The sequence below is a fragment of the Neomonachus schauinslandi genome, chromosome 13 (assembly GCF_002201575.2).
Source record: "Neomonachus schauinslandi chromosome 13, ASM220157v2, whole genome shotgun sequence".
Taxonomy (NCBI): Eukaryota; Metazoa; Chordata; class Mammalia; order Carnivora; family Phocidae; genus Neomonachus; species Neomonachus schauinslandi.
Window position 1 is genome coordinate 5,071,073 of NC_058415.1, and position 17,895 is coordinate 5,088,967.

The following is a 17,895-nucleotide window of genomic DNA, read 5'->3' on the forward strand; positions in this document are numbered from 1 at the left end:
GAGGGGGGCGGGAGGATGGGTTAGCCTGGTGATAGGTATTAAAGAGGGCACGTTCTGCATGGAGCACTGGGTGTTATGCACAAACAATGAATCATGGAACACTACATCAAAAACTAATGATGTAATGTATGGTGATTAACATAACAATAAGAAAAATTTCAAAAACCAAAAAACATTAGCAGCATTTCCATAAAGCAGGCAGCCTTTTGCATATTAACAGAGTGAAGCCTCCATCGCTCTTGGACAAGAGAAGTGACGTGAACTCCGTGTTCTGCAGACACATTGATCCCTTTCTCCCTTCTCAACCAGGGTTTTCCAGGAAACACAAATGCGGACAGTGTGGTGCATTACCGACTCCAGCCTCCCTTCGAAGCCAGGTTCCTGCGCTTCCTCCCCTTAGCCTGGAACCCTAAGGGCAGGATCGGGATGCGGATAGAAGTGTACGGATGCACATACCGTAAGTGGTGTTTAATCCTCCCAGCAGCCCCCCACCCCTGCCAAGATCAGTGACAGAGGGACATGCTCCAAAGGCCAGGCTGAAAACCGAGCTTGACTTTTTTCAGCCTTTTAAATATCCCTGTATGTAAAACTGTTTTTTATGGAAAGCCTGGATATTGCTGTCTTTGGTTATTTTCTAGTTGAATGTAGAGGTGTGCCCCAATTGAGCCTCAGAATCCTAGATTTCCAGAGGAGAGCAGGGTCCCTATTTTAGAGTGGGTGCATCATAAAAATAACGAGGTTCAAGTCAACAACAGTAATTCACTGTGATGGATGGTGCTGTTCTCGGACAATGAGGTGACTCTAGTGTGGGGATGCAGGTGACAGCAGCTGATCTTGTTTTCCCCGTAATCCGCAATGACTCTGTGCTTCTCCCATATTCACCGCTTGAATTCCCACTTTCCTTGATGTGAACCTTCATTTGAACATCATTTATGAGTTGTGTCTTCCCTCTTTTCCCCACTAATGAGAAGAGTGACAAAAGTTGCAGCCAACGTGAGCATGAACACAAGCAGAAACGCATTCAGTGACATCTGTGGGGGAATCGACTCTACAGTTGCCATTTTGATGATCTGGAATATACTGGAATTTCTTAAATGAGTCCAAAAGAAAAAAAGTATTCCAAAAAATCTAGAAAACTGGAGAATAACCCAAAGAGTATGTTGGATGGGAACATCTTGGGAGGTTGGGTTTTTGGTCACACTTCATTTCATACCTGATCAGAGCATTAGCTTTGCAGAAATGTCAGTAAGATCTATCATATGCAAAATATGTAATGTGTCAGATCCTACCTTACAGACATTTTCTCATTCAACTCCCACAACAGCCAAATGGATCTGGTATAGTAATAAGCTTTCTGCGTCAGGGGAGGAAGAATCTTCGCCTTGCAGAAATGGAGATGTTTGCCAGAACTATTATATACTGGATCTAGGATTTAAAAACTATGTCTTTTTCCCAAAATTTGGTTCTCATAACTACTATATTATTCAGGCTTTCATTTCTTTATTCCCTCCCGTGCCATATAAGAATTTATCGGACACTTGCTATTTGCAGAGAACTGTGTTAGGGAATGGATGTGGGGGGCCCTTCTAAAATGATTGCTTTTCTTTGTCAAGACTTTATGAGAAGTCATAAAATTGCACAAAACAAATGTAAAATATTGGAACACGAACCTGGGGCCTAGGGAGTAGAGCGGTCAGTCAGTTTTCAAAGTGAAGGGCTTGGGAGGTGAGCTGCGGGTGGGAGGGGCTTCCAGGAAGGAGGAAGGAAGGATCATGCGCACAGTGGCTGCAGGAATCTCGGCTTCTGGTGGCTCAGGGATCCGGGAGGGTGTGGGCACTGAGGAGCAGGGAGGGGCTGCGTAGCAACGATACCATCGCCCCTTTGTTAACCCCACAGACAATGAGGCCTTTGGAGGTGAGGCTCACCATCCCAGAAGCAACCCCATCCTAGATTCAAGGATCCCCTTCGGCCTCAGCTCCATCTGTCTTCCCGAGGACAGGCTCTGCTTTCACTCTATTTCCAAACCCTGTCTCTGGTTGGCATTTCCGTGCAACATTCAGCGGAGATGGTGTTGCGATGCTCTCAGCCTTTTTTCCCTCTTTCCATTGGCCATCTCCTTCCCTCCTTTTGTTTCTGAAATCCATGAACGTGCTCACTGCTGCAAGCGGCTGGGACACCCGATATTCTGTCTTCTCTTTGATCCCATAAAATTAGCTTCTCCTTTCTCCCATTAGTTTGGAAACAACTTCAGGTTTACTGACTTCAAAGCAGAACATGCTCTTTGATGGCAATTTGCCATTAGCTTGATGTTCTTCGTGAGGAGATACTACTCCAGTTCCTTGAGTTAGAGGTCAGTACCAGGGAGATCAAAGCTGCCGGCCTGGTCCCCAGAAGGGCTTGCCTGCATCCTAAATTCAGCAAACACGAGCTGTCGGGCACAGGGGGCTCCTAGCATAAAACTGTAGACTGATAATAATCATCACGACTTGTAAAACTAGACAGAGTACATTGCTTAATAGTGGGGTCTCTGTATGGTCTTCATTTTTATTATTAATAATTGTTCAAGCATAAAGCTTTGTACTTTTATTTTTGACAGTAATTGAATATGATATGGTTTATAGCCCAAAGAGCTAATTATTGTCTTTTTTCCCCCCATTTCTATTTTCACTGCTCTGTTGATATTGAGAAAATGTCCGATTGCTTATCTTGGCATATAATGTCTCTTAGATGCAACTTCTCTTTTTGGTTTCATTTCTTTAAACTCCAATTACAGTTATATTCGCTATTCCTATAAACACCAGGCATTTTTCATTGCTTCCTGGCTTGGCACACACGTGTTCTCTACCTGAAAATCCCTCCCTTCCCCCGACTCCGAGAGTGGACGTGGAGTATATGGGGTCTTCTTAGAGTCCCTCGTTCCCTCCAGCAGCCCCATGTGTCCAGTGCCATATTCCCCCAGACTTGTTCTAGGCTTTGTATCCCACTCTAAAAAGAACTCCATTTGGGTGTCCTCCACTTTCTTAAATTTTCAGTAACAGTTACACACCCTGATCAATTCCACATTGACATCCTCAACGCAGGTCTCTGAAGCCACAGACACTGACACTGGCCCCAGGTCCACCTTCATTTCTTTCTCGATTGTTTTTCTTCTTTGGGAGGTCTTCTCTTCCTTTTTTTCTACTTCGACTACCCATGTTCATGGTCGGTGTCTTCTCAAGCATTCCCTTGAGCTTGTATCATTCCCATGATGTGGTGTGCTCTCGTAACGTAATCTTATGTTTATTTGTGTGTTGATTGTTTGAATAAGGGAAGGGAGAAAGAAGGAGGGGAGGACAGAAGGAGAGAAAAGAGGAAGGAAAGGAGTGCATGAATCCTTAGGAATATGGAATATGTAGGTACAGAATGGCCAACACCATGGGGATCTACCAGTCATCCATGTGACATTCTAGTCCTGTGTCAAGTCAGGCATTGAAAATAAAATGGGTACGCAGGGAAGAGAATGAGGGAATAAAACATGTAATTGGCCATTTTAAAATATTGTGTTTATTTGGGGCACCTGGGTGGCTCAGTCAGTTAAGCGTCCAACTCTTGATCTCAGCTCAGGTCTCTATCTCAGGGTCGTGAGTTCAAGTCCCATGTTGGGCTCCACGCTGGGCATGGAGCCTACTTAAAAAAAAATTAAAATATTGTGTTTATTTAAAAAATGTATTGACTGTTGCAGCAAAAATTTATAGGTTTTATTTAGCAACCTCAGCAAGTGTCAATATTTATAAGCCTGATGTTAACATTCTATTTTATATGCAATATAAGAGTTTGTGTTTTATATACAATGAGATAAACACATTCATTGACCCATGTAAATTCTGATGTTCTCTCTTCCTTTGTATTGATCCATATTTCCACATATAATTTTCCTTCCCCCTCAAAGATGTCATTTAATGTTTTCTTGCAGCATAGATCTGCTGGTGAGGCATCTTTCACTTTTTGTATGTCTGAAGAAAGTTGGTATTTCGCCTTCATTTTTGAATGTTACTTTAACTCAGTATAGACTTCTAGGGTAACATTTTTTTGTTCATCAGGTTTAAGATGGTGCTCTTCTGTTTCCACACTTGTATCCTCTCCACTGAGAAATCCGCCGCCATCTGTAATTATGTTTCTCCGGATGTGACATTCCCTTTTTTCTCTAGCTGCTTTTAAGATTTTGAGCAATTTGTTTCTGGTCTGGTTCTGTTTTGTTTTATTCTGTTTCTTGTGTTTGGAGCTCATTGGGTTATTTGGAATTGTGGGTTTATAGTTTTCATCAGCTTTGGAAAGTTTCAGCCATTGTTTCTTCAAATATTTTTTTCTAAATTTTCTCTTCACTCTTTTCCTTAAAAGACCCAGTTATCATCAAATAAAACATGTATTAGGCTGTTTGACTTTGTTTTCTTACATGACTTCACTGATGTCCTGTTTTTTTTTTTTAATTATTATTTTTTTCCTCTTTGTTTCACTTGAAAATATTGCTATTGATGTGTCTTCAAGTTCACTGGTATATTTTTCTGCAATGTTTAATCTGCCAGTAATCCCATTCAGTGTATTTTTCAACTCAGACATTGTAATTTTCACTTTTTTTTTAAAGTATCTTTTGTGGGGCGCCTGGGTGGCTCAGTCGGTTAACCATCTGCCTTTGACTCAGGTCATGATCTCAGGGTCCTGGGATCAAGTCCTGCATCAGGCTCCCTGCTCTGCGGGGAGCCTGCTCCTCCCTCTGCTCCCCTCTCTCTGTCTCTCATGAATAAATAAATAAAATCTTTTAAAAAAATAAAGTATCTTTTGTGTATCTTCTTGACTTTTTGAACATATGGATGACAGTTATAACAACTACCTCAATGTCTTTCTTTGCTAATTATAATATCGGTGTCAGTTCTGTTTTGATTGATTTTTTTTTTCCTCATTGTGGGTCATACCTTCCAGCTTCCTTGTATGCCTGGAAATTTTTGAGTGGATGCCAGACATTTTGATTTTTACCTTGTTGATGCTGGATATTTTTGTTTTCTTATAGCTTGAGCTTTCTTCGAGGATACCCTGAATTGAAAGGATTTGATCCTTTTAGGTTTTGCTTTTAAAATTTGTTAGCGCAAACCAGAGCAGTGTTTGGTCTAGGGTAATTATTCTCACCACTGAGGTAAGACCCTCCACCCAATGGCAAAGACTGGTGAGGTTTCCAGACTGGATGATACACTGGGTACTGCTCCCAATGCTGTGTTCATGCCAGCACTCTTTCCCATTCATCCTTTTAGATGGTTCAGTTCCTGGTCTTGATGAGCTTCATCACTCGCATGCACTGATCAGTTCTTTGCTGAATGCTGATCACCAGTGTTCTCACTGTTTATCCTTCTCTGCTCCATGCTCTGCCTGTGGACTCCAGGTGCTTTGTTCCCATCAGACCCCTGACCCTGTCCCCTCTTCTCAGGGTGTCTGCTGGAATCTGCCCCAGTTTCTCCTTCCTGCCCTGTGACCTGGAAACTCTCTTAAGGCAGTGCCCCAAGTGGTGTTCCAGGGCTCATCTTGTATGTCTCTCATCTCTTGGGCATCATGAAGACCATTGTTTTATGTGCCACCCCCCATTTCCCCACACACACTATTTTTTTCTGGCTTCAAGTGAGAGAGTAAATCTGGTTACTCCATCTTGGTCAGGAGTGGAAGTCATAAACATGGCTCTCACTCTTGTGGCACTTCCTTTTCTTCACCTAGTGCCCTAACATAATAATGTAGCCAACACCTGTTTTTCAGGCACTGTTGCACACACTGTCTAGATGTTGACTTAGCTAATACTCCGTATCAATGCTGTGTGGGAAAGGCCTCTTCATCCTCTGCAGATGAGGAAACAGGCACAGACGGGTTAAGGCTTTCCGCAATAGAATCAGGATTTAGACCCTCACAGGGCAACTCCAGCCCTTTCTCTGAGCTACTGCTCTGTGTTGTTCTGAAAGGCTGTTTGTGGGACCAGATTCAGAAGCTATGAGTCTATCAGTACAAATTTAGTCTCACTACTGATGAAATGGATTTCTTTCCCTAAATGGCTAGTATGTGTGGGCCCTTTTTTTTTTTGATAATATTGTTAGTGATAGTCATCAAATATAAATATATATGTAATATAAATATATATAATATAAATATAAATTTATATATGTAATATAAATATATGTAATACAAATATATGTAATATAAATATAATAAAATTTTAAATGCCCATAATTAATACAAATAATCAACTCTAACATTTTTTATTTGAATAAAAACACCAAAATAATGCATTAAATTACCGCTTAGCATCACACTTAACTTTGAAGAGAAGGCTTCATGAAAAATGTCTTTGTATGTAATTCAACTAATTAAATAATTGGGGTACTTGAAACAGAGGTCACTTATTATGAATTAGAATGGGAAACAATAGTTTCATCTATTGTAAGAGTACAGAACCTGTATTCCAAAATAGAAAATGTGATACTTAATTGAAAATAGGAAGTGTTTTTCTAATTTTATATGATTTTAATTGATAATTATTAGTTTTATTAACTGAAGTTATAATTTGATGACTATCACTAACATGTGGCATGAAGGTGAGAGGAACCTCTACTTAGTGGAGATTACACTCAAGGGGGCCTGCCTGGGGCTGTCCCCCATCTGCACTTGGAGAGCTAGCTAGCTAGCTACAAATTCACTGGGCTAAGTATTCTCTGTCTCACAATATGATGTTTTGGTTTAATTTTAAAAAATCTATTGCCTTTAAAAATTGTGTATGAGTGACACATGTTTAAAAATGTTATTTTATATTTAGTGACTTGTCAGTTTGTTTTCAGATATTCAGATTGATTTATGAACGTTTATTAGTAAACAACATTTTATAGAATTGATTCTCTTTGACGAGGCCTAAAATTGAGTTTCCAATCTAAATATTCCTGTTGTAAGTCATCTTTGTGATAATGTGTACTCTTATTTATCATGTGGGCTCCACACCAGGGCTTCTTGATCAACAGTATAGCCCATTGTTTGAACCATGTGGGCTACTTTCAGGTGCCTATCTGTAAATTGCATGTGACAGGAGCCATATGATTGCTAAGGTCTTACATTCTTTCTTTCCAGACACTTCCCCAGAGAAGAGTCCCCTTGCTCCTACTTCCTCCATCCTGACTGTGAGCTTCCTTGTCTCTAGTTTCCTTAGCAACCCACAGTAAGACTAGGATATTCCTGGAGAAATGCATTCTTTTCATGACAGCAGAAGTGAGAAGGTGAGGGAAGCACTGTCGGCTCTGGGAGGGCCAGGCCATGTCTGTCCCCTTGGATTTCATCCCAGCATCCCTGCACCTAGTGGGCGCTACACCCATGTTAAATGAAAATGGAGGGCGCCTGGGTGGTTCAGTCAGTTAAATGTCTGCCTTCAGCTCATGTCATGATCCCAGGGTCCTGGGATCGAGCTCCACGTCGGGCTCCCTGCTCAGCGGGGAGTCTGCTTCCTCTCCCTCTGCCCCTCTTCTGCTCATGCTCTCTCTCTCTCTCTCTCTCTCTCAAATAAATAAATAAAATCTTAAAAAAAATAAATGAAAATGGAGCTGTACTTGGGGAATGAATGGAAATTAAGTCAGGGCAGTGTGAGGGGAGGGGAGGGAGGAAAAGTGGGGGAAAATGGTCTTTTCATAACAAAACTGTATTTGCCAAAGCAAAATCCCTGCCAAAGCAGAATCTGAAGCTATGGAAGACTGTCCATATAAAACCAATCTTTTATATTACTACACAGGAGCCAAAATATTTACCTATTTTTTGACCTCATAAATATATATTCAGGAATAGCCACAAATGAAGTGTATTGAATTATGCAACAGGCAGATCAACAAAAATAATTAAATTTGTGATTTCCCATCTAAAATAGGGTTTTTAATTTTTAAATTGAAGAAGGATCGCAACGTCTGGCTGTGAGCTGGTTCTTATCATGGCCACCTGGAAGCAGTCAGGAATCCAGCACAAAAACCATCACTGGTTGATGCCGCAGAGTGTGGGATGACAGGCGTCTGTAAAGGGCCAGACAGCATACATTTTTGGCTTTGTGGGCACCTGTGATCTCTGCCACGACTTTTTTTTTTTTTTAAAGAACCTTTAAAAATTAGCTTGTGGAGGCGTACAGGCTGCAGAGTGATATGGGTCATTTCAGATGAAGAGAAGGAGCAACCTCACATTCCAGATTTCTAAAAGCAATTCCTGAATTTTATCTGTGCTGTGTTTACCCTCTACACTGAGCTTACATTTGTTATCATTTAAGATTTTAGTGAAACTACCAGGAATACTACAAGATATATTGTTTTGAAGTGGTTTTGTTTTATTCAGTTGACGACATATCTAGGTTATAATTCAGACCCCTTAGAGGCTTAGCGAACCTGTCAAAATACATGTTAAATGCGCCTCATAAGATATGATGTGATGATTAACATGTGGTTGATTGTTCTAGGTACAAGTGTTAGTGATCTCACTGGAGAGAAAAGGAAAACATGAGAACAAAAGGGTTTCAAGGCCATTCTTTTGTGTTTCTACGAATCCAATAAATTTTTCACTACTCCATTTTGCCTGAGGGAATGTCCAGGAAATATCATTTAGGTTCTTTAGAGCAGTGGTTCTCATATGTAGTCACCAGACCAGCAGCATCAACATCACTAGGAGACACGTTAGAAATGCAGATTCTCAGGTCCTGCCCCGGGCCAGCAGGGTCACAACTCTGGGATGGAGCCCAGGATTCTGTGCTTAGCCAACACGCCAGGACATCATCATCCCTAGAAGACCAATGTTACTCTTACAAAACAATAGTGGCAACAAGGAAGCTGGGGACAGTCATGATCTGATCAAAATAAGCCTGACAAAATCATTCATGGAACAAACATTTCTTCTTCACTAACTGCAGAAATGAGTCTTAATTATTATTATTTTTTTTAAAGATTTTATTTATTTATTTGAGAGAGAGAATAAGAGAGAGAGAGCAGGAGATGGGGGAGGGTCAGAGGGAGAAGCAGACTCCCCACCGAGCAGGGAGCCCGATGTGGGACTCGATCCTGGGACTCCAGGATCACGACCTGAGCCGAAGGCAGTCGCTCAACCAACTGAGCCACCCAGGCGCCCGAGCCTTAATTATTACTATTGCCTTTCAGTGACGTCCAGGCGGATAACCTATACTAGTAAAATGTGAAAACATTTAAATCCTTCATTATAAAATTCTCATTACTTTATTGTCATCTGACACACTAAAGGACATCATTTGAATTTTACAAAGGGTTATGTTTTTATCAGACATGCATTGAACTATGCAATGATGAATAACTGCTTGTTTCTATGATTTTTAGACACACTACCATGTTTATGTATTTTCCACCATGTATAGAAATCAAAATCAAACTCCTGAATTTTCAAAAGGTGGCCACATGAAATAAATTCCTTAGAGTTGCAAACATAAAGGGCTTACTGTAAATATTTTGGTTCATCTGAATGAAATGCAGGTCTCAGTGCACATTAGCCACAGGCTTTTGTGAAGTTAAATAAACAACATCGTATCATTGGCTCAAAAGACATCAGCTTCCTGTTTCACTGGGTTTCTCTTACACCTTCATCTATTACACATACACGTTTTTAAAAATTTTCTTTTTAAAAATTTTATTTGAGTGCAGTGTACACACAATGTTACGTTAGTGTCAGGTGTACAACATAGTGATTCGATGACTTTATAGGTTATACGATGCTCCCCAGAAGTGTAGCTGCCACGGGTCCCCATACAACTCAATTACAATATCGTTGACCATATTTCCTAGCTGTACCTTTCATACCGTGACTTATATGCTTCATTCCATAACTGGAAGCCCATACCTGCCACTCCCCTTCACCCATTTTACCCACCCCCCCACCCCGTCCCTTTGATAGCCACCAGTTTGTTCTCTGCATTTATAGGTCTGATTCTGCTTTCTGTTTGTTTATTCATTTCTTTTGTTTTTAGATTCCACATATGAGTAAAATCATATGATTTTGTCTTTTTAAGGCACAATAATGTCTTGTCTTTTTACTTGTGAAATATGAAAAATATGAGATATTTTTCTGGGCAATATGAATCCCTTTGTGGATCTCTTGTTCTGTCTTCAATTGCTTTGACCAATGTTCTTTTTACGTTAATGATAAAATATAACTTTTTCAATAAAGAGAATGCAAGTGACCTTGATAGCTGGAAAAATAAGACTATCAGAAAGCTGAGGGACAATGGCAGCTTCGTAGCCATGATGTGATGCAGCGGGGAGTGACTTCAACTTCTTTACTGATCTTCATTGTTTACAGGATGAGAAGTGGCCAATGCAAAGGCAGAAGCAATTGGGCTTGGTCAACAGAAGTATTTCTAGATGATACATGTTAAGGAAAATGTCAGAAAAGGCAAAGAGGAGGGCGCCTGGGTGGCTCCGTTGGTTAAGCGACTGCCTTCGGCTCAGGTCATGATCCTGGAGTCCCGGGATCGAGTCCCGCATCGGGCTCCCTGCTCAGCAGGGAGTCTGCTTCTCCCTCTGACCCTCTTCCCTCTCATGCTCTCTGTCTCTCATTCTCTGTCTCAAATAAATAAATAAAATCTTTAAAAAAAAAAAAAGAAAAGGCAAAGAGGAGTTTAGGGATCTCAACTACTGGTATCAAGGGAGAATGGGCGGCACCGTTTTTTCCCTCTGTACTAAACAAACCAGAGATGTATTATGTCTGTGTGTGTTTGTGTCGACTTGCTCATTTCAGTGCATGAGTAAAGATGTATTATACTTAGATTACTTTTTAATGTCTCCCGCTGTAGGATCTGAGATGGTTAATTTTGATGGAAAAAGCTCCTTGCTATACACATTTAATCAGAAATCCGTGAGTCCAACAAAAGATGTTATTTCTTTGAAATTTAAAACCAGGCAGACTGATGGGATTCTACTCCACAGAGAAGGACAAAATGGCAAACACATCACCCTGGAGTTAGTTAAAGGAAAACTCATCTTATCCCTTAATTCAGGTAAGAAACTATAAGTGGGTGTTTTCGAAAATATGCTTATGTAGATGAAAGTATCTTTTTATACTTAGTTTTTCACAGTTAAGTAGTTAATTTATCCTGAACAGAACACTTTTGAGAAAAAAAGAAGACCCTATAAATAATTACTCTGAAGCAATAGGTGTAAACCAGAACAGTCTAGGCAAATGGAACCATGGTCGCTCCACAGTTGAGGCATACTATAGACAATATGCATGTATCCTGAATATACGTTACTGTAAGAAGTTTTATAGCTTGATAATTGTGTAAGACATGTAAAGACATATAAAGACATGTAAAAATTTTATAGCTTGATAATTGTATAAGACATGTAAATAACCTGGTTCAGTAAATAACCTGGTAATATTGTGAAGTTCAGTAAATAACCTGGTAATGTAAAGACAAGGGTGGGTCACTGATTTTATGAGGTAGTACTGTACATGAGGTTCTAGGAAGAAGATATTTTCGAAAATGCAATAATTAATAATAATAAAAACATGAAACAGAAGAAATCATTCACGAATGAGAGAAGGTCGTATATAAGGCTAAGATAAAAGCAGCTGACCAGTTCTCGGGATAGAAGGATGTAAGGAAAGTAATTGGGAGAAGTGCTGACCTCCCACATGGCAGCCATATTGAGTTGGATGGAGTGGTTCATTTGCTTCTCCTGTCCTTCTAGGCCATGCTAACCTGCCCTCCCCTGACACCTGTTTGACCCTCACCCTGGGCAGCCTGCTGGATGACCAGCACTGGCATTCAGTCCTCATCGAGCTCCTGAATACACATGTCAACTTCACCGTGGACAGGCACACTCAGCATTTCCAGGCAAAGGGCGAGTCCAGCTATTTGGATCTTGATTATGAGGTGTGAACATGACTTTTTAAGTATTACAGATTTTATTATTTAAATGCACCATAACCTTCTAAGAAAATACCGCGACGCAGAGACATTCCGTTTGCTAGTAATTTGGAACGTTTTTTAGGAACGTTTCCCATGGGTGACATCGGCGTGGTGGGAGATGTACATGCGCACTGTGGAAACGGTGTAGCACTCATAGGTGTTAGTTTTCACATGAGAGGAAGTAGTCACTAGATCTGGGAGATGTGTAGATGAAGAGCTATCGGTAGGACGGGTGCACATGAAAATGCATTTGTTCGGACAGTTCTTCTGTGTTACATCTGGTGTTGGCTGTGAACCTTTCCCCTGGAGATTTCTTTGTGTTTTAGGGCAATCCTAAACAGAATTAGCAATCTAGGGTACTTTGGAGAAGTAATCAACATATATTCCAACCTGCTTTTTCGAGGAACAAGCGAGCCAAAAGCACGCGATTCAAAATACTGTTTCTTGGGATACTTACAGGCTCAACATATTCACACACGTTGCCTACTCATATCTAACCTGCATTGAAGTGCACCTTTTGTTCTGCCAGTTCTGCTCAGCACATCTATCAGAGCAAATGGGAGGATTTCAACATCCATTTAGTATAAGTGGCCTCAGCAGAGGAGACCAGCTGGAGAGCCTGGTCCTGAATGAGATTATCAATGGCTTCATTATTCTAACCTATCAGCAGCATCATGGCAAAGACCAGGACCCTGAAGTCTGGGTTCTAGAAAGGTTTATAAAGTAGAATGTCAACACAGTCAGCTGCATTGTCACACAGATCAGGAGTGACCGTGGAAATGAATGTACAATATTCCCCGTCAACTGAAGTGACATAGCCATTTGAGTAGCAAATTGCAAGAAGGGGTATTTAACCTACTTATCTAAATATAATAAAGAAAGCATTGGTACATCGACAGCTAAAACTTCACTTGAAATTAACATGATAATGTTAAAATAATGCCAGATAGATTTGAGGCAATTATCCTGTACCTGCTAAGCATAAATGTTTTAGGCAGATAATCAGAAAATCATTAAACAATATTATTTATGTCATTTTTTCTTTCTAAGATCAGCTTTGGAGGGATTCCTGGACACAGAAAATCAGTGGCATTCCCACATAAAAACTTTCACGGCTGCTTTGAAAATCTCTACTATAATGGAGTGGATGTCATTGAATTGTCCAAGAAACACAAACCGCAGATCCTCATCATGGTAAGAAAGTGTATATGCGAGGTCTAGAGAAAAGGGAACTGCAGCTTGTCTGATTGATCCAGTCTTAGAATATGTTTCTTCTGAAGGCAGGGTATGTGCCAATCATATATGCCTTTTAGTTCATATTTGACTTAATTAACTACTAATTAATTAATTTAATTTTAAAATTTAATTTTTTAAAATTTTAGTTCCAGTTAGTTAACATACAGCATAAAATACTAGTTTCAGGTGTACAATTTAGGGATTCAACATTTCCATACATCACCCGGTGCTCATCACAAGTGCCCTCCCTTCCTCCCCATCAGGTTTCTCAGTTTTTACACGTGTATGGAAACAGATGCATGCTTTTGTAAATATGTCACAGTGCATTCGAATAAAGACTTTTCAGTGCAGGGTCTCTGTTTGTGATTGATTTCCTCTTGCCTCTTTCTCCTGTTACTGAACTCCCAAGTTCAGCTGCCTGTCACTCGCTCGAAGGGCCAATACTCCAGAGATGAATTTTGATTGGAAAAGAATTTGAGCTTAATTTAATTTGAGGCCAGCAACCTGGAGAGAAGGTGGACTCTTGTTCAAAGGCCAACTGCAAGGTTTCTGCCAGGGGTTTTTAGAGGGGTTTAGGAGTTCGGCAATAAAGGGAGAGCGGTGGTCTGCAGCGTCTCTTGATCACGTGCAGACTCCATTATGCTGGCCACAAACCTTATCTCAGTGCTCAGGGGCTCTCTGGTTCCTCTTTTGTGATGTGCAGGAATGCTCCGTTGTTTCAGCAAAGGGAGGCAGAGCCCACAGATACACAAAGGGAGGTTAGTAAAATCATTCGTGTGACCTAAAACAGAAAAACATTTTACCAGAAAAGTTGCTGGCTTTTCAGAAGGTAGATGTGGCTTCAAGCAGGCAGCTGGGAAAGTTCGGATCCTTCTATCCTCAAGGCCAGGGGTCTGTCTGCTATGGATCTGGGAACTTAGGTCAGCAAGTAAGGAGCGTGTTATCTTGAAGCAGGTTAACCCCCGTTGGAGTGTTGCCACATTTCCATCTCTCCACACGGCTGCAGGCCCTCCACCCAGGCTAGCGTGTTACTAAGCTAGCATCTGTCCTTCCATGTTTTTGGTTCATTATAACTGAATTCTCTACGGATCAGTACCCTCAGCTTCACACGCATAATTGTGAATATCGATGCCTCCGTATCTAGCATCGTTTACAGAAATGGGATTGTTTTATGTAAGCTTTTCTCCATCTCGATTTTCTAACTCAGCTAAACCTTGTGTAAATGCTTTTTTTAAAAAAAAGATTTATTTATTTTAGAGAGAGAGAGAGAGAGAGTGAGAGCATGAGGGGTGAGGGGCAGAGGGAGAGGAAGAGAGAGGATCTCAAGCAGACTCCACACTCAGCGCAGAGTCCGTCCTGGGGCTGGATCCAGGACCCTGAGATCATGACCTGAGCCAAAATCAAGAGACAGACGCTCAACTGACTGAGCCACCCAGGCGCCCCTCACCTTGTAGGAATTCTTTCCAGCCATCAGCTGCAGCTCTCTGTTTGTAATGGCTGCTCAGGGTTCCATTAGGAAAGTTATTTCCTAATCAAGACGTTTGCTTTATTTCTGCTTCTGTTTTACCACAAATAGGCAATCGCGCCTCTGTTTTCAGATACTGGGTCTTTTATTCTGATGGCAAAGGTTTCGGGTGTAGAATTTCCCGGTTGAAAGTTTTATATAGCTTTCGATTTTAATAAATGTTGTTGGGTTGTTTTCCAAGAAAAACCTGGAACATGACATTTGTCACCAGCAATGTACGACAGAGCCCTCCCCTCACGTTTCAAGCAGCCACATGTCGTCAGACAGCTCTCAGGCTCTTGCCAGCTCAGTGGACATGAACTAATACCTGATTGTTGCTATCTGACTCCTAATGAATGAAATAACCTTTTGTCTGTTTAGATTTGCTTTTCTGGTGATTGTTGATTCTTATTCTTTTGCCATTTTTAGTTTTATTAATTTTTTTCTTGTCAATTTATGAGTTTTTTTTTAAGATATTATTTATTTATTTAGAGAGAGAGCACGCGTGGGGGAGGGGCAGAGGGAGAGAAATTTCAGGACCCTGAGATCATGATCTGAGCCGAAATCAAGAGTCGGTCACTCAACCGACTGAGTGACCCAGGTGCCCCAATTTATAAGAGAGTTTTATGTTTGATAGGTTACCCTTTTTCACCCATGATCCAAATATTTTTTCAGATTAATCAATTTTATATTAAATATAAGATCATGTTATAATTATATATTATATATTGTATCTTTTATATTAAATGTGATATGTTATGTTGAGTATATAAATGTTTTTATTTATATGTGGTCAGTGTGTCTATGTATTTTTTTTTATAGCTTTGTAATATTCGGTCTTGCTTTGGAATGCTTCTGAAAATCTAGACTCTAGATATAGTCTCATGGATTTTCCCATAAAAAGTTTTAAGTTGGTTTGACTTATTTTAAAATTGAAAAAAATTAAGTCTTTGATTGTCTAGGATTTATCCTTTATGTGGATCAGTTGAAATTTTATGCCTTACGGGTACCCATTTGTTCCTGCACTATTTAGTAACTAGGCCCAACCTCTGTTCACAGGGCTGAATCATACCTTTCATTACATACTGGCTGGACATATATTCTCAGGTCTTTCTGTGGGTTAGTTATTGGGCTCTGCTGCTATGTTTATTCCTACACCAATACCATATTGACTTGATTACAGTGCTTTTATCATATGTATGCTTTGGTGTCTGCTATTTAAGTCCCATCTTACTGTATTTCTTTGCATGATATATTTTGGAGAGGAAGGGCAATGTTTGGGCCTTCGTTCCTCTGGAATTTATGAAAATTTATCCAATCTCAGGAAAAATTCTTGTAGAGATTTTTTTCTTTAAGATTTTATTTACTTGAGAGAGAGAGAGAGAGCACAAGCAGGGAGAGAGGCAGAGGGAGAGGGAGAAGCAGGCTCCCTGCTGAGCTGGGAGCCCGACGTGGGGCTCGATCCCAGGACCCCGGGATCATGACCTGAGCCGAAGGCAGCCGCTTAACCAACTGAGCCACCCGGGTGCCCCACTTGTAGAGATCTTAACTGGAGTTACTTTAAGGAAGGAACTTAAGTTCCTTCTTTCCAAGCAGTATGATTAAAAATAAGTTTGCTCCTGGAGCAATAGACGTAATCTAAAGATAAAAGTTGTGTTTTTTTGTAAAGTAGAATGAAATAAAAATAACAACAGCCTGCCAGGCAGGTCAGACGTTAGGCTGGGTGAACGCACTGGCTGACACGGCCCGTGTGAGCTTCAGAGAGGCAGCCAGCCAGCCCTTGGGATGGCCAGGCCGGCACATCCTTTCTGTCAGATGGGTAAAAGCTCGTGGCCCACCTAAGTCAGATGTACATGTCACCTGAGTGACAGACCTATAAGCACGTTTACACAACCAAGGACAGTGCAGGAAAGTTCTCGGAGTATGTGGTTCTTGGTGCTGAGCTTCATACTGGATATAAATGTCTAATACCTTGAGGGAAGATATCTGTCTCCTCTGTTGTATCCCTTGCCCAGCACGAGGACTGGGAAAGAGATTCCTTTGCCGATGTCCAGAAATGGAGGAGACACAGCTTCCCTAAAAGACTCAGAAATACATTTGCCCAGTTAGGGCAGTGCTGTGGTTTGAGGGACCTGTCAGATAAATCTGGATTTAAGTTGGATGGGGAGCCTAGTTCTTAAGTCCTAGTTTGCTAGAAGGTTGATAGGAAACTGCAAATCTTGGAAAGCCCATTGTTAATGAAGTAAAGTTGTCCCTCCTGCCCCTTCCTAAATCCTCTTCCGCTGTATCCACAGGGAAATGTGTCCTTCTCGTGCTCACACCCTCAAATTGTGCCCGTGACTTTTCTGAGCTCCAGGAGTTACTTGGCTCTGCCGGGCTCTGCCGGGGAGGACAAGGTGTCGGTCGCTTTCCAGTTTCGAACGTGGAACAGGGCAGGGCTGCTGCTGACCTCTCAGTTTCGACACGGGCCAGGGGCTCTCATCCTCGTTCTTAATGATGGAAAACTCAAGCTGAGTCTCTCCCAACCTGGACATCCGGCGAGGGATGTCACAGCAGGTAATAAGCGTTTGCCATGACTGCACTGTCCTTCCGTCATCTCTGCAATAAATGAGCAACTGAATCAATAAGATATTCGTAATCCTTCTAGAAGGAACTAGATTTCTTTTACTTTTGAACTAGGTATCTCCAGGCTGTTGGTGTGTGAGTCAGTGTGACACAAAGTTGGCTACATCACACATACCTATCAAAAAGTTTAAAAAATAACTTATTTATAAATTGATGGTTAGTAATTGGCAGTCAACTTGAAATACTGGAACACAGTAGCCTAAGCCTGAATCCTCTTGAGAAAATAGGTTTCTTATAACTGTCTTTTGAACCTATACACACTCTGGTCTTCATAATATTTGAAGTTACGATTTTTCCCTTTTTTGTGAGCACTCCTGCTTCCTTTGGGAATCCCTGTTTTGGGTAAGTTTCTTAGAACTATGAGTGAATGTTCTGCTCGTCTTCCAAGAAGGACCCACGTTTCTAAACTGACTTCCAGAGTCATGTTATCGTTGGACTCTGGGAACTCTTTTGCATTTGAGCTGATGAAAATTTAAACCCAGGCAGGTGCCATTCCACGAATGTTGAATATGGAAGAACATCTTGCCTGACACAGGGTTACCAGGTCGGGATTGAAAGCCGGGAATGAAACTTA

The 17,895-nt window shown here is 41.0% G+C and overlaps 1 protein-coding gene across 1 annotated transcript in view; it reads left to right on the top strand.

The window, feature by feature from the left end:
• LOC110584359 (contactin-associated protein-like 3) overlaps positions 1–17,895 on the top strand; it is a 141,030-nt gene that overhangs the window by 46,549 nt on the left and 76,586 nt on the right. Inside the window, exons 2-6 of the mRNA XM_021694387.1 lie at positions 310–457; positions 10,838–11,041; positions 11,736–11,920; positions 13,007–13,150; positions 16,991–17,252. Of these exons, the coding sequence (XP_021550062.1) occupies positions 310–457; positions 10,838–11,041; positions 11,736–11,920; positions 13,007–13,150; positions 16,991–17,252 (943 nt within the window). The remainder of the gene's footprint in view (positions 1–309; positions 458–10,837; positions 11,042–11,735; positions 11,921–13,006; positions 13,151–16,990; positions 17,253–17,895) is intronic.